At 44.0% G+C, this 25,771-nt stretch overlaps 1 protein-coding gene across 5 annotated transcripts in view; it reads left to right on the forward strand.

Annotated features, from left to right (window-relative positions):
* The window catches only part of prkcz (protein kinase C, zeta), a 741,785-nt gene that overhangs the window by 399,779 nt on the left and 316,235 nt on the right, over positions 1 to 25,771 (forward strand). For all 5 annotated transcript variants that reach the window (XM_072478046.1, XM_072478045.1, XM_072478050.1 and 2 more), the window contains 2 exons: positions 7,265 to 7,323; positions 11,448 to 11,636. In XM_072478046.1, the coding sequence (XP_072334147.1) occupies positions 7,265 to 7,323; positions 11,448 to 11,636 (248 nt within the window). The remainder of the gene's footprint in view (positions 1 to 7,264; positions 7,324 to 11,447; positions 11,637 to 25,771) is intronic.

Genomic DNA, 25,771 nt, shown 5'->3' on the forward strand with positions numbered 1-25,771 from the left:
GCCTGGCCAACCATGCCCATGTCATCTGGGCCTATCCTACACTTGTCAGGTTCTGGACAGCCTTCTTCAAGGCAATGTCCAAGGTGGTGGAGGTGAGGGGGGAGCTGTGCCCAAGAATGGCAGTCTTCGGGGTATTGGACCAGCCTATTCATGGGGAAGAGTGCTGATGCCTTTGCCTTTGCTTCACTAATCGCTCACCGGAGAATCCTGCTCTGCTGGCGATCAGCAGCACCACCCACAGCTGCAGACTGGCTGGCAGACCTGTGGGAATTTCTCCACCTGGAGAAGATCAGGTTCGCTGTCCGAGGGTCAGAGGATGCCTTCCACAAGACACAAGGCCATTAACCAACTTGTTCCAGGACCTGTTTGAGGCCAACAGCCAATAGAGAGGGAGGAGGACGCAATGGAGCCAATGGGACTGCATGGAACAGACACGGGAGGGGGGGTGGAATCGGGCTGGAAAACGGCCGATACAGAGATCACGGGGCCAAAACAAGGACACAAGAAAGAGACACCCACAGAAACACCAAAAACAGGATAGGGGAGGGGGAGGAGAAGGGGGTGAGCCAATCGATTAGAAAGGGGGGGGGGGGATGGAAAGGGAAGACAACACAAACATGTAAATAGCAGATAACTGCCCGATCTATAATAAGCGACCCAGGAAAGGACCCTGAATCAACAAATGGAGGAGGTGGGGGAGACCAAGGCGGTGAGGAAGGGGGGATCGGTGCAGAGGAAAATGATTTGTGTATTGTAATCGACACATATATCCTTAACGAATGAACAGTGTATAAAATGTAAAATCTTCAATAAAAACATTCTAAATGTATATAATTAAGGAACTGAAGGATACCAGTGCAAAATGGTAAAAATGGTTGAAGTGAAACAGATTGAGATTTACCATTCTACTAAATGCTTCATTCTAATTGACTTTATACTCCTATTGTTTTACAGTTACTTTAACAGGGTAATGGAAGGTTGAGCATTTATTTTATGCTCCACAGTATAGAATTTATTTAAATGATTTTGGTAACATAATCAGCAACACTTGTCATAAGGCTTGAGATAAAAATATTATGGGCAGAAAGTCTATCTGTATTCCATTCTCCAGTTTCTTTGCCTATGTCACATCTGTTCTGACGATGCTACCTTCCACACCAATGTTTCCGATATGTTTTCCTTTTTCCTTGACCTAGGATTCCCCTCCATTGTGGTTGACAGGGCTTAATTTACCCATCCCATTTCCTGACTTTTGCCCTCGCCCCTTGCCCTTTCTCCTTGAATCACGATGAAGCTCTACTTGTCCTCCCCTTCTATGCCCCCAATCTCCGAATAAAATAGAATATCCTCCACCATTTCTGCCATCCACAGGACGATGCCACAATCAAATACATCTTCTCCTTCCCTCGCCTTTTTAAGGGGATTGTTTCTTACACTCTGGTCCACTTTTACAAGACGTCCAACACCTGTTTTCCTTCCTTAGTTGCCTTCCGATGAAAGTAGAGGTGATGCAACACCTGCATTTTCACCTCCTTTCCCATCATCCAGCGCCACAATAACGTTTCAGTTGAAACAACGATGCTTCTTTCAGCACAACATACTGTATTCACTCCTCACAACATGGTCTCTCTACATTAGGGAAACCAAACACAGATTAGGTGTTCACTTCTGTTCAGTCCTGAGTGACCAGAATTTCATTACATTAAAGGTGCTGTATCAATGTAGCCCTATTCCTCACATAGTTTGGGTCTTCAATTAAGTACTTTAATGATGAAATTTATCTGTACTTAAGACCATAAGAAATAGGAAGTGGAATAGGCTATTTGGCCCCTTGAGCTTGCTCTGCCATTCAACAGAATCATGGTTGACCCGACATGGCTCACATCCAGTTTCCTGCTCTTTCCCTGTAACTCTTGTTTCCCATACTGATCAAGAACCTAACTATCTCAACCTTAAATGTACACAAGGACTCTGCCCCCACAGCCCTCTCTGGTAAGGAGATCCAAAGACTCATAACTCTCTGAAAGAAGAAATCCCTCCTCATCTCAGTCTTAAATTGGCACCCCTTTATTCTGAGGCTATGCTCTCTGGCCCAAGACTCTCCCATGAAAGGAAACAGCATTTATACTGCCAGGCTCCTTAAGAATGCTCTGTGTTTCCATGCGATTCCTCGCTCATTCTTCTAAATTCCAATGAGTAGAGTCCCAACCTGTTTAACCTTTGCTCATAAGACAATCCTTTCATACCGGGGATCATCCTCGTGAACCTTCTCTGAACTGCCTCCAATGAAATAAAGTCTTTCCTCACACAAGGGAACCAAATCTGTTCACAGTACTCCAGATATGATCTCACCTGTACCTTGTCCAGTTGCAACAAGACTTCCTTACTCTTTTACCCCAAACCCCTTGAAATAACGGCCAACATTCCATTAGTCATCCTGAATACCTACTGCACCTACGTGCTAGCTTTGTGTTTGGTGCACAAGGACCCAAGTTCCTTTGTGTTGCAGCTTTCTGCAGTTTTCCTCTATTTAAGTAATGCTCTGTTTTGTTCTCCTTTCCAAAATGGACAACTTGGGGAGGCGGTGGTATTGTCGCTGAACTAGTAATCCAAAGACCTAGGATAATAATCTGGGGATCCGTGTTCAAATCCCACCACGGCAGGTGATGGAATTTAAACTCAATAAAATATCTAAAATTAAAAGTCTGTTGATGACCATGGAACCATCGGCGATTGTTGTAAAAACCCATCTGGTTCACTAATGTCCTGTAGAGAAGGAAATCTGCTATCCTTACCTGGTCTACCTACCTGTGACTCCAGACCCACAGCAATGTGGTTGTCTCTTAAATGCCATCTGAAATGACCAAGCAAGCCACTCCGTAGTATTCAACTGCTACGAAAACACAAAAAAGGAATGAAATTGGATGGACCATCCGGCATGGAACCAGGCACCGGAAATAACAATGGCAAACCCAGCCCTTCCGACACAGCGAAGTTAACATCTGGGGGCTTGTGCCAAAGTTTGAAGAGCTATCTCACAGACTAGTTAAGCAACAGCCTGACATAGTCATACTCACAGAATCATAACTTACAGACAATGTCCCAGATACTACTATCACCATTCCTAGGTGTGTCCTGTCTCACTGGCAGGATAAACCCAGCAGAGGTGGCGGCACAGTGGTACACAGTCGAGACGGAGTTGCACTGGGAGTCCTCAACATCGACTCAGGACCCCATGAAGTCTCATGGCTTCAGGTTCTTCATGGGCAAGGAAACCTCCTGTTGATTACCACGTACCAGCCACCATCAGCTGATGAATCAGTACTCATCCATGGAACACCACTGTGAGTGGCAAGGGTACAGAATATGCTCTGGGTGGGGGACTTATCACCAAGAGTGGCTCGGTAGTCCCGCCACAGACCGAGCTGGCCGGGTCCTAAAGGACATAGCTGCTAGCCTCGGACTGCAGTAGGTGGTGAGGGAATCAACAAGGGGGAAAAACATACTTGACCTCATCCTCACAAATCTGCCGGCTGCAGATTCATCTGTCCATGACAGTATCGGTAGAAGTGACCACTGCACAGTTCTTGTGGGTCTTCACATTGAGGATACCCTTCATCGTGTTGTGTGGCACTGCCACTGTGCTAAATGGGATAGGTTTCAAACAGATGTAGCAACTCAAGACTGGGCATCTGTGGGCCATCAGCAGCAGCAGAATTGTATTCAACCACAATCTGCAACCTCATGGCCTGGCTCTACTCTACCCCCACTCTAACATTACCACCAAGCCAGGAGATCAACCCTGGTTCAATGAAGAGTGCAGGAGAGCATGCCTGGAACAACATCAGGCATACCAAAAAATGAGGTGTCAACCTGGTGAAACTATAACACAGGACTACATGTGTGCCAAACAGCATAAGCAGCAAGTAATAGTCAGAGCTAAGTGATTCTACAACAAACACATCAGACCTAAGCTATGTAGTCCCGCCACATCAGCCGTGAATAGTGGTGGACACTGGAGGGGGAGGCTCCACAAATATCCCCATCCTCAATGTCGGAGGAGCCCAGCACATATGTGCAAAAGACGAGGCTGAGGCATTCGCAACAATCTTCAGCCAGAAGTGCTGAGTGGATGGTCCATCTCTGTCTCATCCGGAGGTCCCCAGCATCACAAATGTCAGTCTTCAGCCAATACGATTCACTCCACCTGATATCAGGAAACTGCAGAAGGCACTGGACACTGCAAAGGCTATGGACCCTGTCAATATCCTGGCTATAGCACTGAAGACTTGTGCTCCAGACTTGCCAAGTTGTTCCAGGACAGCTACAACACTGGCATTTACCCGGGAATGTGGAAAATTGCCTGGGTGTGCCCTGTACACAAGAAACAGGACAAATCCAACACAGCCAATTACCGACCTATCAGTCCACTCTCCATCATCAGCAACGTGATGGAAGGAGTCATCAACAGTGCTATCAAGCGGCACTTACTCAGCAATAACCTGCTAACGGATGCTCACTTTGAGTTCCACCAGGGTCACTCAGCTCCTGACCTCATGACAGCCTTGGTTTAAACATGGACAAAAGAGCTGGTTGCCAGAGGTGAGGTAAGAGTGACTGCCCTTGATATAAAGGCAGCATTTGACTGAATATGGCATTAAGGAGCCCTAGATAAACTGGAGTCAATCAGAATCAGGGGGAAACTCTCCGCTGGTTGGAGTCATACTTGGCACAAAGGATGTTGGTTATGGTGGTTGGAGGTCAATCATCCCAGTCCCAGGACATCACTGCAGGAGTGCCCCAGGCCCAACCACCTTCAGCTGCTTCATCAAAGACGTCCCTTCCATCATAAGGTCAGAAGTGGGGATGTTTGCAGATGACTGAACAATGTTCAGCACCATTCGCAACTCATCAGATAATGAAGCAATCCATGTCCAAATGCAGCAAGACCTGGACAAAATCCAGGCTTGGGCTGACAAGTGGCAAGTTACATTTGCGCCACACAAGTGCCAGGCAATGACTGTCTCCTACAAGAGAGGATCTAACCGCTGCCCCATGACATTCAATGGCATTACCATCGCTGAATCCCCCACAATCAACACCCTGGGAGTTACCATTGATCAGAAACTGAACTTGACTGGCCACATTAATACTGTGGCTACCAGGGCAGGTCAAAGGCTAGGAAACCTATAGCGAGTAACTCACCTCCTGACTCCACCTCCACCCCCCCCCCCCCCCCGCCCCAAAGCCTGTCCACCATCTACAAGGCACAAGTCAGGAGTGTAATGGAATACTCGCCACTTGCCTGGATGAATGCAGTTCCAACAACACTCGGGAAGTTCGACACCATCCAGGACAAAGCAGCCAACTTGATTGCTCTCCCTTCCACAAACATTCAAACCCTCCACCACCGACAAACACTGGCAGCCATGTGCACCATCTACAAGATGCACTGCAGTAAGTCAACACCTTCCAAATCCACGGCCAATACCATCTAGAAGGACAAGAGCGGCAGATATCTGGGAACCCCACCACCTGGAGGTTCCCCTCCAAGTCACTCACCACTCTGACTTTAAAATATATCGACGCTCCTTCACTATCGCTGGGCCAATATCCCTCCCTAACAGCACAGTGGGTGTACCTGCACCTGGAGGACTGCAGCAGTTCAAGAAGATAACTTACCACCACCATCTGAAGGGCAATTGGGGATGGGCAATAAATGCTGGCCTAACCAGCTACGCTCACATCCCGCAAATGAATTTTAAAAATCTTTACATTTTCCCACATTAACCTATCAATATCTCTTTGCAAACTATATCCCTCTCACAATTTGCCTTTCCACCTATTTTTGTGACATCTGCAAATTTGGCTACAGTGTGGTCTCAGCACCAATCCCTGTGGAACCCCATTAGTTATAGGTCACCAACCTGAAAAAGAACCCCATTTCCTCCTCGCTGTTTCTTGTCCATTAGTCAATTCTTCATCCATGCCAAGTGAGGTCAAACGCCTTCTGGAAGTCCAAATACAAAACGCAAACTGGTTCCCCTCTATCCACTCTGGTTGAGACTTCCTCAAAAAACTCTAATAAATTAGTCCGACACTATTTCCCTTTCATGAAGCCATGCTGACTCTGTTTGATTAGATTATATTTTTCCAAATATGCTGCTATTACTTCTTGAGTAATTAATTCCAATATTTTCCCAACAATAGATATAAGGCTAGTCCATAGTTATCCGCTTTTTGCCTCCCTCCCTTTTTTGCACAGGTGATATCACATTCGCAATTTTCCAATCCTCCGGTACTTTTCCAGAATCCAAGGATTTTTGGATAATTACAATCTTTGTATCCACTATCTCTGTAGATACTTCTTTTAGGATTCTAGGATGCCTGTAGATTAGGAATGTTGTATTGCTTTGTAATTTTCATATAATTTTGATTTAACATTGCCCTTTAGTATCCTGTCGACCACTTCCTTTGTTGCCTACTGGATTTATTTGTGTATTTTTGTTACATGTTGGCATGTATTTAACCTGATTACTTAGTCAATACATGAATTTCTCGATGTAAATCATGCTGTAATTCAGCCTTCAGGATGCAAACATGTTCCTTAAATAAAATACTTAATATAAATAGTGGTTGTTGTTGAATGGAAGTTCAAGGAACAGCACCTGACCTTTTGATTAGGTACTTTACAACCTTCTAGAGTTAATAATTCTAAATCATCATCATTTTCCCATTTCTTTTGGATAGAGGCTGTTCAGATAGTTCTGCTGTTTTCATTTGCAGCTTTTCCAGACCCATCCTGTGTTTCTTAGTTATTCCATAGCACCCCCCCCCCTTTCCTTACATGATTATCCCTTTTGTCATTTCACCACTGCTGCCTTCCATTTGACCTTTGTCGTTCTTTCCTCCACTGATCTCATTTCCTGTTTATGTACTTGCTTAAAACTGGTACATCTATTTTATTTTCTGTTCTGATAAAAAGAACTCTGCCTGAAATATGATCTCTTTCTCACTCCGCAGATGCTGCTTGGCCAGCTGAGTATTTCTAGAACTTTCTTTTATTTTGAAAAGGATAAGATAGGTTAAAGTTGAAGTGGGAAGGGGGGGTGTTGGGATTATCATCAGTGACTTGTGCATATCCAACAATTTCCATTTTTGGTTCAGATTTCTAAATTGTGTTTTTTCAAATAAAAGGCAAACTGAATGTTCTGTTAATCCTGTCAACGGAGCTGATCTGAGTTCATGTTTCTTTCCTTTGCAGTTGTACCATTCCTGCCACATAGCCGGACTAAATTAGACAGGGTCACAGATGACTCAGAGGTAGGTTGTGCAATAAACCGTAAACTACTTCACAATTTAATTTGTGCAACGATGCATAATGAGTTTTATATCAGAGCTCATAATCATTTTAATTTTGAAAATTAAGGAATCTCGGATGATATAATTGATTAATGCAGAACCTGGTGTGATGGTTTATATGTGACTCAGTTGGGATCAAATTCCATCCTTGACATGTGGTCAGTTAAGAGAGAAGTTTCTGCTCCTGATTTCACTACACCTGAGCAGAGGTTGGAAGGAAAACAGATGCAGTTCCAACTCCTGGTCCATGTGTTACGATCCGAGCTGATATTGCTGGACACTCGGGTCCCAGAATGGAACCCTGGCTCAATAGACTGTAACATTTTTTTTGTTTAGTGATGTGAATGAACAGAGTCATAGGACTGCTAATTCACTTTTAACAAAATGATAACAAATTGCGTGGGTTTCCTCCGGGTGCTCCGGTTTCTTCCCAGTCCAAAGGTGTGCAGGTTAGGTGGATTGGCCATGATAAATTGCCCTTAGTGTCCAAAAAGCGTAGACAGAGTTATTGGGTTACGGGGATAGGGTGGAGGAATGAGCTTGGGTAGGGTGCCCTTTCCAAGGGCCGGTGCACTCTCGATGGGCCGAATGGCCTCCTTCTGCACTGTAAATTCTATGATTTTATGATAAAATATTTATTAGAGGTAAACTATAATACAGTATTCCCTCACTCCCACTACACCTTTATATGTAAATACAAATTTATATGAATTGCACAAGTTACAAGATATCTTAAGTTCTTTTTTTTTTTGGTAAGTACACAGTTCATGTGTGCCAATGGGTGAAATGTGGTCAGACACATCGCACTCCGAAATCAAGCTGCTGATGCCACCTGATACAAGTTTGCCGGATTTCAAATCCTCCCCAGATGCTTATCACACTGAGTAAACTGGTCTCACTGAAGCTCTGACTTTGACATGCGTGTTTCCAAGCTCCACTCTTGAAAAACACACCTTAGAATCTTCTACCAAACAATGCTTCTCCCACACAACTCCTTCACCCACACAACTCCTTCACCAAGGATCCACTTCCAGGATTTCAGTTTTGCCTTTCAGTATTCCTCTGTCTTTGATTGCCGCATGCAGGTACCCTCAGGTACCCAGCCACTTCAGAGACTTTATTAAGGTGTCACCAACCTTAGGATTACTTCAGATATCTGGGCGGCGATTCTCTGGTCCGGTGCCAGAGTGTCGGCGCCGGTGCCAAAACGGGAGTACTTTACTCCAGGCCACTACAGAGGGCCTCCCCAGGATTGGACCCCCCCCCCCCCCCCTCCCACAGGCCACCCCTGGACCCTTCAACCCCGAGGTCCCGCCAGCCCAAAGCATGTTAGAACGGCGCTGGCGGGCCTTGGATTGTTTTGCACGGCCGCACGGCCCATCCAGGACGGAGAATCGCGGCGTCGCCGGAGGATCACCGCTATGGCCGTATGCGGTGATTCTCCGTGCGGCCCGACGCCATGCGCGCCCGCCTGTTTTTTATCGGGCGGGAGAATGGCGGTGTGGCACGATTCGCGCAGCCCCCCGCCAATTTTCCGGCCCGGTGGGTGGTCGGAGAATTGCGCCCCTGGCTTCTCGCTAGCCAACTTTACCAGATCTGCGTCTTTCAACTCTGTCTTCATCTGGGAACCTCGCTCTGCCCCTTTAACGTCCTGACACATGCTACCAATGCTGGATAGAGCATGTATGTGGGTGTTGGACAGAGAGAGGATTGGGCTTAGATATGAAACTGGTGTGGTAAAATAGCATTAGTGACCCTTGCCGGTTCACCCATGGAGAATGGCCAATTAAATTAAAGTACTTGGAGAGTACATATACACGAAGAACATCACCACTGGACGTCTGAAAGCGCTTTGCAGCCAATGAAGTACTTTTGATGTGTAAGCATTGTTATAATGCAGAAAACACTTCAGCCAATTTGTGCATGACAGGCTCCCACAAACAGTAATGTGCTAATAATCAGATAATCTGCTTTTGTGATGTTTATTGAGGGACAAATATTGTCCAGGACAGGGGGGATAACTTACTTCCCTGTTCTTCAAAATAGTGCCATAAGATCTTTTACAACTACCAGATGTGCAGTTGGGGCCTTGGTTAACTTTTAAAAGACCGCATCTCCAAAAGTGCAGCATACCCACAGTTCTGCTTTAGAGTGTCAGCCTTGATTTTTTTTCTTTAGTGTGTCGAAGTTTGCAGATGGCACAAAGCTTGCTGGAAAAAATAAGCTGTGGGGAGGACACAGAGCGGCTGCAAAGTGAAATAGACAGGTTAAGTGAGTGGACAACAGGGTGGCAGGTGGATTATAATGTAGGGAGGTGTGGAGTTATTCACTTTGGTTAAAAGAATAGAAAAGCCAAATAATTTTTAAAAGGTGAGAAACTGGTCAGTGTTGAGGTTCAAAGAGACTTGGGTGTGCTTGTACAAAGGATGCAAAATATTAGCATACAGGTACAGCAAACAATCAGAAAGGAAACTGACATGTTGGTCTTTAGTGCAAGAGACTTGGAGTATAGGAAAAAAAGCCTCGCTAGATTGTACAGGGTTTTGGTGAGACGTCTGTAATATGGTGTTCAGTTTTGATCTTCATATTTAAGAGGAGATGCTTTGGAGGTAGTACAACAAAGGCTCACTAATGGGATAATGGGGTTCTCATAGAATCCCTACCGTGCAGAAGGAGCCCATTCGACCCATCAAGTCTGCTTCAGACCTCTGAAGGGGCACCCTATCCCCATGACCCCCCTCCCCCGGGGGCACTTTGGTGTAGCCAATCCACCTAACCTGCACATCTTTGGACTGTGCGAGGAAACCGGAGCACCCGGAGGAAACCGATGAGACACAGGAAGAATGCGCAAACTCCCACACAGAGTCACCGAGGTTGGAATCAGACTGGGGTTTCTGGCATTGTGAGGCAGCAGTGCTAGCCACCATGCCACCGTGTTGCCCGATGGTTGACCTATGATGAGAGGCTAAGTAATTTGGGTCTGCTTTCTCCGGAGTTTAGAAGAATGAGAGCAATCTCACTGAAACATACAAAATTCAGAAAGAGCTTGATAGGTTTGATGCTGAGAGGTTGTTTCTATTGATCGGAGAATTTAAAACGGGCACAGTCACGTAAAGGTGCTGATCATTAAATACCAAGATGAAGATAAATTATTTCATTCAAGGGGTTGTGAATCTTTGGAATGCCCTGCCTCAAGAAGGTTGTGGAGATCCATTGTTGAATACATTTAAGGCTGGGATAGACAAATGTTTTACAGCGACTGTGTGCTCATTGATAACATTACAGAATAAGATGTATTGTGTAACCTATGCTATTCCTAAAATCTGTGTATATTTGTGAAAATAAGTGGGTACAAAGGAGTATTATATTGGTGTAAAAACTTTTCATGTGTAATAGGTGTTTTCTTTTTGTTGTTAAAAGCTAATCAGCAGTCCTGTGATTCTATTCCTCCATGTTTTCTAAAAAATGTGCAGCATTATAGTCTGTTGAACCAGTGTTCCACCCTGGGACCTTTCCATCCAACAATAATATCAACTGTGATCGTAACAAATAAAATAGGCTGTCGCCTGCTGTCAGCATGCAGCAAGGACATGTGCAAACTAACAAAATCGGTCATAAATATATTTAGTTCGGCCAAGTAATAAAACAATTGTTAGTTGTAGATTTTGGTGAAAAGATTAATCATTGCTTGTCAAGTTAGAAGTATGTTAATGGAAAATAATGCTATCTGCTCTTGGGTCCAGTGATAATAAGAGATTAACATATTTGTATGGCTATGGGGCGCAGAATAGTGGTGTAAGACTATTGGATCTCTTCAAAGAGCTGAACAGGCACGATGGACCAAATAACCTCCTTGCGATATGATTCATTGATTCTATATTGCCTCATATTGATCTGGTGTGCACAAAGAGGAGTCACAGTAACCCTCATGGTCTGGTGATTTGACTGGATCATTATTTACCTCCAGGTACTTCATATTGCTTCATCCTATTAATTTTTGTTTTGATTTTGTGTAAAAAGGGATCTCGGACTATGAAATATACTTGAAACTATGTCAAATTTTTAAATATATATTTGGGTTCCAGGATCTCAAACCAGTGGTCGATGGTGTTGACGGAATCAAGATTTCTTCAGTGCTAGGTTTGCAAGACTTTGACCTTATACGAGTCATTGGACGTGGCAGCTACGCTAAAGTTCTCCTTGTGCGCTTGAAGAAAAATGACTGTATTTATGCAATGAAGGTGGTAAAGAAGGAACTGGTCCATGACGATGAGGTAAAGTTTCTTCATTTAAAAATAAATGAAAGACCTTCCCTATATTAAGTTTCGTTCACAAACCCAATATCCCACAGCTTTACAGCTAATTATATATTTTGAAGCATTATTGTCACTGCTGTAATGTAGAATGAAGTAGTTTTGGTCTGGTTTCCTTGTTATATTTAATTGAGGATCGCCACAGCATTTTGGCATTGCAAGTATAATTCAGAATTGTTTTCAGTTAATTCTTTTGATTCTCTAAATGCTTTTCTGACCATTTCATAAATATTTTTTAATATGCTCCCTGGTCTTTAAGGGAGCAAGTCCCTGCAATTTCCCTTTTCTGGGAGAGGGGGAAATGGAAAAATCACATGCGGTTTATACCCCTGATCACTATCCAATGACTGCTGCTGGAACATGTGCAGGTTGGAGACTTGGTGTGGGCAGCATTGGGCTTAACTGTGGTGCATCCTGTAGTCAGGTAACCTATATTAATGCACATATGTGACAAATAGCAATATGGGTGAAGTATTGGAAAATTGCTTTGCCTACTGGAAAAGTAATCTTACATGAGCCGTTGCCTTGAAGAGAACATGGAAAAAAATCAGGAATGAGGGGGATGAAATTTGCTATAATATTTCTGGATGTGTGAGAACTGTATTTAATGTGAAAGTCAACATATTTTTCAATATTTAAGGAATGAATTATACCAGTGGTTGAAATTGTGAAAATGTCAAAGCATTGGAACACATTGTTTTGACTAAGTTATATTTAGGATTGTTTCCTACTTAAAGATGCTGGAGTTCTATACTGTAGCCCTTCAGAGGGAATAAATGGAAATTGCACTGGTACACGCGTAAATGGGAAGTAATGTAACATTAAATGCATTGTTAGCTTTTAAAAGTCATTTAATGTGTCAACAATAATGACTTGCATTTATATGGTATACATTCCAGAAAAATATTCTGATGATTCATTCAGGCCTAATTAGCCAAAAATGCACAGCAAACAAAAAGAGTGATTGGCAGCTTGGACATAATCGGAGAATTTTAAGGAGAGGCCTAGGAGAATAATTTGGGTGAATGTGAAATTGCCCTTTTTGGCCAGAAGAATAAATAAACAATAATTATCAAAATGGAGGAAGATTGCAGAGCTCTGAGATGTGTCCTAGTGCATGAATCACAGAAGGCTGGTATAGAGGTGAAACAAGTAATTAGGAACCCAATAGAATGTTATTGTTTATTGTGAAGGGAATTGATTACAAAAGTAGGGAGGTTATGCTTCAGTTGTACAGGGCATTCGTGAGACCATATCTCAAGTACTGTGTACAGTATTGGCCTCCTTGTTTAAGGAAAGGTGTAAATGTGTTAGTAGCCGTTCAGAGGTTTACTAGACTAATTCCAAGAATGGGCAGATTCTCTTAAAGAGAATGGTCGAAGAGGTTGGGTTTGAATCCACTTCGAAGAATAAGAGGTGACTTTATTGAAACCTTTAAGATCGTCAGGGGTATTGACAGGTGGATGTGCAGAGGATGCTTTCTCTTGTTGGAGAATCTAGGACTAGGGGTCACGTTTACAAAGAAGGGGTTACTCATTTAAGACAGATGAGGCAAATTTTTTTCTCCAAGAGTCACAAACTCTCTCCCTCAAAAGGCAGTGGAAACAGAGGGCGCGATTCACCGGAAAGGTTTCTAAGTGTGTTAGTGAGCGGGAATTACCATGAGCCTCCCGGCACTCGGCCCAGCAAGGCCAGTAACACTATTCAACGTTAATTGGTCAACTTAACGAGGCCTCGACTCTCAGATGAGCTTTGCTTGAGTTGAGCAATTTCTTTGAAAAGTGTAGACGAGCGATATCTGGGACTTAGACAATGGCTGACAAGGACTCCAAAACACCAGTAATTAAAGGAGAGTTGCAGCAGGAAATCGCTGACTTCAAAAAGGGTAATCCTTTTGGTACAAGAGAAGAACGTATTGCCGGGCGCAGCAACAATTGAAGCAGAAAAGAAAGCAGCAAAAGAAGAGGTAGCAACACAATGAGTAATTTTTTTCTGATTTGCACTGTTCATTCCACAAGCATTGCCTTCTGGCTATGTACCTCTTTAAAAACTTGGATATTGAGTGAACTGGTTGGCTCCTACCCAGTCGGTCTCCTCCCTGTATTATTCCTTGTGTCTGAATAAAGCTCGTAGTCTTACAGTTGAAGTAGATGCGTTATTTCTGTGAGTTCGTTCTCTCTCCGGCGCTTAGACTATGTTACATCTGAGCTGCCTGTCTGTGTCCTGCTCACCAGCTGCCATTCCTGTGAAGAGAGAGAGGCTACTTCCTGTTTGTCTATATACATCTCTGGTGCTCCCTCTGGTGGTTACATAGTTGTAGTGTATTTACCTTAACCCCTTGTGTATATCATAGAATGTTATCATAGAATTTACAGTGCAGAAGGAGGCCATTCGGCCCATCGGGTCTGCACCGGCTCTTGGAAAGAGCACCCTACCCAAGGTCAACACCTCCACCCTATCCCCATAACCCTGTAACCCCACCCAACACTAAGGGCAATTTTGGACACTAAGGGCAATTTTTATCATGGCCAATCAACCTAACCTGCACATCTTTGGATTGTGGGAGGAAACCGGAGCACCCGGAGGAAACCCACGCACACACGGGGTGGACGTGCAGACTCCACACAGACAGCGACCCAAGCCGGAATCGAACCTGGTACCCTGGAGCTGTGAAGCAATTGTGCTATCCACAGTGCTACCGTGCTGCCATACAGTGATGCATATCACTACATACCCCCTTTTTTTCTTGTTACATATTTTCTGTACTTTGTTAAAGAAAATTGTACAAAACATGTAGATAAATGATGACATGTACAAGTTGTGATGATATTGATGATTATACAAAGCCAATCAATATTTACAAGTTCAATCTTAATAAATAAATTTATGTGTCCAAACGTTATGAATTTGTTCGGTTGAGTTCTCCTCTTCCGTTGTTGAAGTGGTGATGTTGATGTTGTCATTTCTTTATGAACGTTGTCAGTGTTCTTGTGTTTAAGTAACCAAGAAGTCATCATGAGGTGTTTGAATGGTCGAATCATTTTGTTGTCTGATTTAGACTTTTTTTTATGCCTGTGGTAGCGATTCTGTATAGCATCTTTGTTGTCTGACCTGGACTTTTTCCTGTGCTTGCAGTATTGATTCTGTATGTCATCTTTGTTGTCTGACCTGGACTTTTTTCTGTGCTTGCGGTATTGATTCTGTATGCCATCTTTGTTATGTTTCTCGTTATTGTGTTTGTTGTTGTTCTTGTAGACTTTGTTGTTGTGCTTGTAGATTTTGTTGTTGTTCTTGTTGCGGCTTCTTGTTGTTTTTAATGTTGCAGTTGTTGTTCTTGTTTCTGTTGTGCTTCTTTTGTTTTTTTTTGTTCTTGCTGCGCTCAATGACTGTTCCGTGTGGATAATTCAAGTAATTTTCAATGTTATTTGTGTCAGTCTTCTTTGTGGTATCTGATGTTTCATTGAGCGTTTCTTATTGAGGATTGTGTGAATAATCTGATGTTGCATTGATCTTGGTGACATCAGTCATTTGTGGTTGATGTGATTCCTCTTTTATTCCTTGTTGTTCCTCTTCTGGAGTCATTTCTGGTTCACTTGAATTATAATTGAATTCTTGGTGCTCCTCTTTTGGAGTCATGTCAGGTTCACTTGAATCATCTTTGGTTTCTTGGTGCTCCTCTTCTGGAGTCAAAATCTTCAAGATTTCATTTTCTTGTGGTTAGGTTAGAGTAGATGAGGTTTTAATTGACGTGGTCTCACTGGACTCGAATAGTTTCACTTTGATTGTTGAGTGCTTCTGTACATATGAGCTGAGACCTGTCAGTCTCGCTGTGGTCTTGCACATCTTGTATGGGAATTGTGATTTATTCGTCACTTGTCTCACATACAGTGGGTAGACATTCAGTGTCTTCTTGCTGGTTAAATGAGCTGGGTAGACTTTCATTGTCTTCTTCTGGTGGCTCAAATAAGCTGGGTAGACTTTCATAGTCTTTTTGTTGTTCACGTGAGCTTGGTAGATTTTCATAGTCTGCTACTGGTTGCTCAGATAAGGTTGATAGACCTTCATGGTCTTGTTTATGCATGGACTTTGCTATGGAGTTTTGAGTTGCTTCCATTGTGGAGTCTGTCACGAGCTCTCTGTGGAGGCTTGTATCGCTCTCTCTGTGGAGTCTTTCATCGCTCTCTGCGTGGAGTCATGCAGTGGTCTTGCTGTGGAGTCGATCTATGCTCTCAACGGAGTCGTTCAGTACTCGCTGTGTGGCATCGTTTTCTTCTTGGGTATTTGACATGTTGCTGTCATCCAATGTATCGACGATCTGCCATTGCATCATGGTATCGGATTAATTTACCATGAGTAGAGTCGTGTTGAGCTTTTCAACCATGGCACTGATGCTTGTCTGATCATCATATCCGAATAACTCAGACGTGACTGAGTAGTATTCTTCGATAAACAAACCATCTTCTTTTGTTTCGGATTTGTCATCGTGCTCTTCATGTTCAATGAACAAATGATATTCTTTGGTTTCGGATTTGTCATTGTGCTCTTCACTTCGGGTGGTGCAAACTGCTTGTTCCATGGTGCTGCAGAGGTTATTTTCAACTGCTGGTAGAAGTTCAGGTATTGTTCTGTCTTTCGAGGTGAAAACATTGTGTTTTGTAGCTTTAAAACTCATTTTTTCAATTTTCGGACATTTCCCCTTCAAGTGGACATGGTCTGGGGCCTCTGACGTCATGACGCTCGTGATGTAAAGTGTAGGAATGGAGTGCGAATGCGCAAATCGCTTTTCCTTTACTGTGCGCTTTTTCGTAAACTGCGCAGGCGTGGCTTGCGCCTGCGCAGAACCCTCTTCAAGATGTGCGCTCTTTTTGTTCAACTGCGCATGCACGGCTTGCGCATGCGCAGAACGATCCGCGCCCAAAACGTCTTTTTTCAATTGCACATTGCCATTTCCTGCGATTGCACAGACCCAGATTTGAGTCTTTTGTTCCCCGGGGAGTTTACAATGTGCTCGGACGCCATTTTAACTGCTTCAGACCTGTGGAAAATAACTATTTTGCCGTTTTTTTCTTGTTAAAAACTTAAAGGTATTTTTTTCTTGCGATCTGCACTTGTCAGTCGCATTTTCCAGCATTAACCCTTTCTGTTCTGATGATTGTTTGAGTTTTGCAACACTCATTCCCTGTGCAATTAGGTCTCTGAGCATTGAATGTCTTAAAGCAGCATTGTTACTGGTGTTACAGTATTCTTCAATTTTTTTAAGTATTACTTCTAATTTCGTGTGGTCTTCACCTTTCAAGTAATTAAAGCAGTTATAGATTTCTCCAGCTTCATGTCCTGCTAGGAGAAGTGCTATTTTCATTTCTTCTGAGGCCGCGCTCAACTCATTAGCTACGATATACAGTTCAAACGTTTGTTTAAAGAGTTTCCATCTATAACTTAAATTACTGGTTGTTTTCAGCTGCGGTGGAGTTCCAACGAGTTGCATCGACTCAGCGAAGTCTCCCCACGTCCCGAGTTTTCTTCTGTTTTCGATCGTGCTTTGTCTGCATCTTGTGTAACTTTTCTCGTAAGCGTTCTGAAGTCACCTGGTCCTGGTATCATGTATTATTCCTTGTGTCTGAATAAAGCTCGTAGTCTTACAGTTGAAGTAGATGCTTTATTTCTGTGAGTTTGTTCTCTCTCCAGCGCTTAGACTATGTTACATCTGACTTGCCTGTCTGTGTCCTGCTCACCAGCTGCCATTCCTGTGAAGAGAGAGAGGTTACTTCCTGTTTGTCTATGTATATATACATATCCCTCTAGTGGTTACTAGTTGTAATGTATTTACTTTAACCCCTTGTGTATATCACTGCACACCCCTCCCACATTTGTTTTCCACATGCCCCTCCCTTTTCTTTTGAAGGTAGGGGAAAAAAACTACTGACAATTTTGGCTGGCTTTGTACTTCTGGTGGCACTGCAGAGCTTGCATGTCCACGACGAGCCCCAGAAAGACTGCAGGAACCTTAAATCACCAAATGCCTGTGAATGGAAAGAAGATGCCAAGGACCAAATCAACTATTCTAGAGTGCCATTTTGTTAGATCGCTTGGCATGCACAGTAACTGATGTTATTTTTGATATGCAAATAAAATACTTGAAATCTAAAAAAATACTTAACGAGGCGTCACAGGCTTCTCGCCACAAGTGAGATGATTCGCAGGGACCACGCTCGCCAGCCCCCAACCCCCCCCCCCCCCCCCCCCCCCCCCCCCCCCACTAACAAAGTCGAGCAGCACTTAAGCTGCACCTGCTCAACCAATCCCAGCCAGCTTGCAACAGTGGCGCCGAGGTGACCATCCCCAAGATTCGCTGACCTGGGGAGGCTCCTAGATGCAGTGGAGGCCAGGACGGATGTCCTGTTCCCCCAAAGGTCCTGGAGGGTGAGCCATAGGGCAGCCAGTGCTGTCTGGGACGAGATGGCGGCAGCTGTGAGCTCGGGAGTGTGACCAGGAGGACGAGATCCATGTGCCGCAAAAAGGTCAACGACCTACACCGGGCAGTACAAGTAAGTAGACATCAACCCCCCCCCCCAAGGGAGCATTGGTGGAGGCAGGAACCCCAGGCGAGACAGCAGTCAGCGGGCTGCTGGATCCCAGGACCCAACTGGGTCCCAGCCTGATGCTAACCCTGTGGAATAGAGTTAACCGGAGCTGTTGGAGACGACAGGGAGCAGCCGGAATATTCAGAGGGCGATGTCAGCGTCACTCCAGGAGATCCATAGCCGCTGGGAGGAGTTTCAGAGACTACGGGCGCAGAAGATGTCACTGGCAATGCGTGGCACCGAGGCCAACATTGCTAGGGTAGCGACTGCAATAGAGAGCCTGGTGCACGATTCGACGCCATTAGTGAAGCGGTCCAAGACATCGCGCAATTGGTGATGGCCATGGCTGAGGGTCTCAACAGAATGTCTGTCTCACTGGGGTTGTTACCCAGGACCAGGCTGACCTTAATGAGGTTCTGCGGGACATGTCGCGCTCTCAGTTGGGAATGGCTGAGGCGCTGCAGAGCTTGTCCCAGTCGCAGGTGGGCATTGCCGAGGTGCTACAGAGTATGGCCCGGTCACTGAGGTGCATTGCCGAGGGAGTTGACACGATGGTGCGGACCCTGGGGAACCGCCAGGGCTGGCAGAGCCAGATAATGCAAGGGCAGCCGGAGCGCGAACCAGTGCTCTTCCATCCCGTGGTGAACCCGGGCTCTATGAGCACCGAGTGGGAGGAGGGGTCGCTGAGTGCCAACCCGGACCCGTCCCATGGAGTGGAGATGGTGGACAGCAGCTCCGCCGAATTCCACCCCTCTGATGGGGCCACGTCTCGAGGTCACCTGTGTGCTGACCTCGAGATGAGCTGCCGGTGCCCTCTGGCCTCAGAGCCCCCAGAGGACACCTGCCAGGGGCATCGAAGGCACGGGACGAGGTAAGCAGTTGGCTGCCTCCACCTCAGATGTGCATCCTGGGGAGACACTTAGACTTGGCGGTAAAGCTAGGAGGTCAAAACATGTTGAGGATCATTGGGGGCACCGAGGGCGGAGGTGTTAGGTAGGGGTTTGGTGAGAGGGGCAGCATGATCGGGAGAATGGACGTATAACACATTAAACACCCTTATGCACAACCAGTAAGATGCCTCTGTCACTTTCTTCCGCAATGCAGGCGACCTCCAAACCCTTGCCCCATCTCTCCAGGCATCTCCCCCTCCCTGTGGCACCCACCCACTTTCCGGCCATGGATATGTCCCCGGAGCTGTGTCCCATCACCTGGGTGTTTGGATGTTGGCTGCTGTGTGTATGGTGTTGCCTCCTGCAGTTTTCAGGCACAGTATCCAGGTTTCACATCCTGATTGGGATGCCAGTCAATGACTCTCACATGATACATGGCCCGCCCACCCACAGAATCCACTTGGGAATTGTGAAGTACTCACTTGACCACAATTGCCAATTCCCGATTAGCAATAACCTTCAGCTGCACGGCCGGAGGCCTCGGCAGTCGGCGGAGGTTTCTGGGTGGTTGTTGGGGCAGACGCGCAGTGACAATGGTTGCCCCCGGATTGACATGGTGGAGCCATAGATGGTTGCCTCCTGTTCCCACCAGCGCCTACCCCCACCCTCCTATGGTACCCCACCCCTGCGGAGGGTCCACCTCCCCAGCCAACAGTCCCCCACCCTCTCCGAGGATCCCCCGCTTAGCACAAGGGCAACAATCCCAGCTCCCCCAGGCTTGTGAGCAGGTTCACGTTTTTCCTTGCCTGTGAGCAGGTTCACGTTTTTCAAAAGTATTAATCGGGACCAGCGTGACCACTTGCTAGGGAGGCCACTGAATGGCAGGAGGCCATTGGATATGGGATAGCTCTTTTTAATTGTATGGAAATAGGATTAAGTGGTGATAATTGATTTCACGCTACGCTGCGGCGAGATTTCGCCTTCGGGGGCCAGTTGCATTCGTGAACTACTTGGCGCCATTGCAACTTGTTGTCTTGTGATTAATCCACTCTCTTGTTGAAGTTGTTGTCGCTCCTCTTCTCGTTCATTCAGATGACTGCTGGAGTTCCTGTGCAATTTGATGCTGAATCTCATTTTTTCTCCCCAAATCTGCCTTCCAAGCCAACTTTCTTTTCTGCATAACTATTACTGATACCTTCTGCTTGATGTGGCTCCAATGCCAGCTGCTCACTAGCCTCCAGCTCTTCATTAACTCTATTTGACGTTTGCGTAAATCCGTCTTTTCTGTTTGCACCTGTGCTAACCTTAGTGGATTGGGCCTGTATGGTTGTTGTTTATGGCTTCATTTCCTCTATCGACATCATGCAAAATTACTTTCCTACTTCCCAATTTTTTCCCATATACAGCTCTGTGACCATATTAGCTCTTTTAGGTCATTTTGATTTTCCTCTAGAAGGTAACTCAGTAATTTTCCCAATTTTTTTAATACTTCCTCATTATTCAATTTGATATGAGGAATGTCAAATTCCAAACCTTCTAGATTTATCTCCGCTCCCTGAGCTACAATGACTGACACTTCCTCCTTTCTTTCTCTATCAAAATGCCTTTGAGCATATTGACATGACACACTGAGTTTTCCTTCTGTCTGGTGTTCTCATCAAATAATTCATGTCACTCAATTTTCTTTCAATTTGATAAGGCCCACTAAAGCTTGCTTTTAATGGTTCACCTACCATTCGTAACAAAACTGCATTTTTGCTTCCATATCTGCCTCTTTTTTCATTACCTACCGTTACAATTTTAAATGTTTCCTAGCCAACTCACCAACCCTAATTAATCTCCCTAAAGTTTGACACATAGCCCAATAATGTAGCCTCCAACCGCTGACTCACCAATTTCTCTTTGACCAATTTAAATGGTCCTCTCACCTCAGTACCAAAAATCTATTCAAATGGACTGAATTTAATTGATTCATTAGGTGCATCCCTAATTGCAAATGGTACAAATGGAATTCCTTTATCACAATCCTCTGGGATAGTCTTCATATGGCCCTCAGAACGGTCTTTAGAATTTGATGCCATCTTTCTCTTGTCCCTTGTGATTCCAGATGATACACCATTGAGTTAAATTCCTTTATTCCCAAGCTATCTACAACTTCCATGAATAATTCCAACATATAATTGGATCCTTGACCTGATTGAATTTCTTTTGGTAGTACATATACGGTAAAACATTTGGTTAGTCCTCTACAACCCTCTTAGATGTAATGTTCCTTAATAGAATTGCCTCCATAAATCTAGTAGACACATCCATTATGGTTTACCTATACCGATTCCCACTTTTGGTTTGAGGCAGGGATCCCACGCAATCAATTAGGACTCTTGTAAAAGGTTACTCAATGCTGAAATGGGGATTAACGTGTTGGTTTGATTACCGCCTGAGGTTTCCCTGCTACCTGACATGTGTATTCAACTACATCCTTATATAGTCCAGGACAATAAAATTATTTTGGTACTTTTGTTTGAGTTTTCCTTACTCCTAAATGACCCTCTACTAGAACCGCAAAAGCTCCTTTCTATAACCCACCGTAATACCACGTGATGAACTTCTGACCATTTCTCATCTGCTTAAATATGTAACTCTCCATTTTCTCATTAATACGTTATTTCTAATTTAATAACACTGGTATACACTCCGATTCCATTTCCGTATATGCTTTCTGATACAACTGCTTTATCTCTGAATCTTTCTGTTATAATTCAACCATCTTGCTTGAACTAAAGATATCCGCTTCTTCCACCACCTGCCCTTGTTCTTTACTAACTATCTGATCAAACGTGGTTTCTGTCAACTGAACTTTAGCCTCCCTATTGGCACTCCTCAAGTTCTCTTCCTCTTGTCTCAAATTGTGGCTTTGTTATCACACAATCAGGAAACGCTCCTGGATCTACTTCTTTCAACATTTCAGTTGTTTGACTTTCCATTGGCTTTTCAACCACAGTAGGCTGCACTCCCACTTGTGATCCAGCCATATCATTACCGAGAATAAATTGTACCCCTGAAAAAGGTAATTTTTCTATCATTCCTGCTACCATTTCACCACTTTTCACCTGACAAGGTGGCACACTACTGCAATCACCACTAATTCCACATATTATCACCTTCTCTGGTAATACTCCTTCCAACCTACATGTCTCCTTTTCTCTCACCATTAAAGATTGACTTGCTCCTGTATCCCTTAAGATCTTAATCTCCTTACCTACTCCACCTTGTACACATGAGTAAACCTTACTCACAAATAAAATCCTTAAGTTCTGGTTCCTGCTCATTCACCGACCTCTGAACTGGCTGTACAACCTGTTTCACCGCTTCCACTAGGACAATGATTTTTCATCCCATTTTAATAAACCCCACCTGCTTGTCCTGTTTTACCAGGTCTGTCTTCCCAGTGTTTTTCTTAAGACACCAATAGAGCGACTTCACATGTCCAACTTTATTACAATGAAAACATTTAATTTTTCTTATCTCTCTAGCACTATCATAGGTTTCCTTCTTACTCTGAGACACAGTCTCCTTAACATCACCAACTAAACCTCCTCTGCATTGACCACCTGTGAATTTCTCATTTCCCCAGGTCTATCCTTTACAGATTTGCTTTATGAACCAATTTAAAATCTTTGGCCATTTCTGCTACCTTTAACTCCAACCTTTTAAATTGCTGTTTTCCTTGCAGTGCCAGTTTCCAAAGTTCAAATTCTCTCTCCTCTTCCTTTTCTCTTTCTTCCTTGGCTAATTTTTCTATCTCTACCTCAAGTTTCCTCCTTTCCATTTCCTTTTGAAAAGCCCTCTCTTTTTCCTTTCCCTTTTATTCTGCCATTGCCAATGTCTCCTTTTCCTTTTCTTCTGCTTCGTTAATCTCTTCTTTTGCTTCTATTTCTAATATCTTGACTACTGTTTCTTTCTGTTTATCTTCTTCCTGCATTTTAATTACTTTCATTTGTATTTGAATTCTAGCTAATTCTAAAGATTCAGGTTGTGTCTCTGGTAAATTTAAATATTGAAATGAAATGAAAATCGCTTATTGTCACAAGTAGGCTTCAAATGAAGTTACTGTGAAAAGCCCCTAGTCGCCACACTCTGGCGCCAGTTCGGGGAGGCTGTTACAGGAATTGAACCGTGCTGCTGGCCTGCCTTGGCCTGTTTTCAAAGCCAGCAATTTACCCATATTGATCTATGTCTTATATTATCCTCGACTTCCTCTGCCCTTTTCATAAGTTGCAGCAGATACCTGTGAAACCCACCACCTGTAGCTTCTCCTCTAAGTCACTCACCACCCTGACTTGGAAATATAGCGCCGTTCCTTCACTGTCGCTGGGGCAACATCCTGGAACTCCCTCCCTAACAGCATAGTGGGTGTACCTACACCTCAAGGACTGCAGAGGTTCAAGAAGGCAACTCACCACCACCTTCTGAAGGGCAACTAGGGATGGGCAATAAATGCTGGCCCAACCAACGATGCCTACATTCTGTAAATGCATTTTAAAAATGAGACGATTAGCTGCAGCTTCACCGCCAAACCCAAATGTTTTGCTTTAGTCTCCCTTTGTAAACCATCCACACCCAGAAAAATGTTGCAACTGAAAGAGCCATCTCCAGTCACTCTTTATTTATATTTCAAAACACACACTCACTGTGTTTAAGTCAATAACCCCAAGCCAAACAAGGAATTATACTTAAGATCCTAATCCCGGATGAGCCCCCAATTTTATTACAATCCCAGACCAGACCACAACAGTGGCTCAGATACTGGACTGAAACCCTAATATTTTAGTTTATTTTAAGACTGGAAAGAATGATTCGCTCCAGGAATGATTAGATGAAAAAGTAGGGCTTTAGTATTTCGAAAACAAACCTTTTAAACTTTTAACTTCACACCCAACAGGAACAACTTACAATTACATCTCAACACAACTGTACAGTTTCCCATTAAACAACAAGAAAATAAACATCCAGCTCAATCTGTCTTAAAATTAGAAGGGCATAGAGTAATACTTACTTTATAAAACAGATTTGGCTCCGGTTACAACTCATTTACTCTGGCTGAATATCTTCAATTGGCTGCTTCAAATAAGTTGTTTCAGCTTCTTCCTTGTTTTCAGACAGGACGGCTCTGCTTTAAAATCTGATTTTTTTAAAAACTATCCTACTGTGAAAGAATTGTGGACTCCAGGTTAGGCAGATCAGAATTCAACCCCTCGCACTGTCAAAGCTTCTCCAAAACTCACTGCCTTTCTGTTTTTCTGGGTTCATCCCAGCAATGGCCTCATTTCCCCAAGCTGCAAAACAAATTCTCTGCAGGCTACAAAAGCACATTAACTCCCCAGGGACTTCTCCAGTCAATCCACATTCCTGTAGTCAACTTCACCTGCTGTTTCCTCGAAGCAAAACACAATCCTTTTTCAAAACCATGACCACTGCAGTCAAACACACCATACCCCCAGGTTTTTAACTCTTAACTTATCCCAATATTTAGAAGCCAATATTCCTAAAATCGCCCAATCTTCACAAGGGACCTCTGGAGGTAACAATATAGGAAGAAATGCCATCATTGCAGATACTTTGGTTATGATTCAATGGGAAGGAATGGAATGATGCAATGGCAATCCACTGAACCGGACACTAGTGGAGAGATGTTGGCAGAAGATCAAGTGGCCACTGAGCTAAGTTGAAGAAAGATAGTGCACTGTGATTACAATCACAAAGATGTAATTTGTGCACTAGATTGGGGGTGATGGAGATGGTGGGGTTTCAATGCTTCAGCAGAATCCAGAAAAATTATTGGTGTGATTCAGATGTGGAATTGTGGGAAATAAGGATATGAATTTAGGAGCCTACATGTATTTCGGAGAAGAAAGGGAAGTTGGGTATGTGGTAGTTTGCAAAAACAGATGCGTTGATAATTTTTTTGTTGAGGTGGTAATGATAGCAGTTGTTAAAATGGACAGTACCTAGGAAGAGGAAACTAACATTGGTTAGCTAACATGGGGGCCAGGAAGAGGAGCTTATTGAGATTGTAATCAAGGGAACAGAAGTTGATCTTGGACACTGTGAACATGGAGAAAGATGGGAGAAAAGAGCACAGGGTCATAGCTCTGGGCGGGGGAGGGGGTATAGGTAGTGAAAAGAATAATCAGGTGTTGAGGCTTGAGTGAGGGACAAGATATCGCCACCCATGAGCAAATTTTCGATTAAGACCACAATGTCACTGCCATTATGCACAATAGGTCATGGATGGCAAGGGCCCTGTTCTCAGGGGTGCACACATTCTGAAAGGAAATGCACAGTGTGAGTTTGAGGAGGTGGTTGTTGAACTCTAGAAAGCAAATTGATGAAGGATAGAATTAGATCTGGATATAATCTTCACTCATCATATGTTTGTTTACAGAGTGAAGCATTACTCAAGCACACACACACACAACTCAATTACATCACACTTCCAATTAAATCCCTCCACCTGCATATAATGAAACACAGTTTCTTTCAATTGACACTTATGGTGGGTTTACTAAATGGTACAGGAAAAAGGTTGATGAGGTTAACCGACAGTGAGCGGACCTAAGGCGAA

The sequence above is a fragment of the Scyliorhinus torazame genome, chromosome 16, assembly GCF_047496885.1.
Source record: "Scyliorhinus torazame isolate Kashiwa2021f chromosome 16, sScyTor2.1, whole genome shotgun sequence".
In the NCBI taxonomy this organism is placed as follows: domain Eukaryota; kingdom Metazoa; phylum Chordata; class Chondrichthyes; order Carcharhiniformes; family Scyliorhinidae; genus Scyliorhinus; species Scyliorhinus torazame.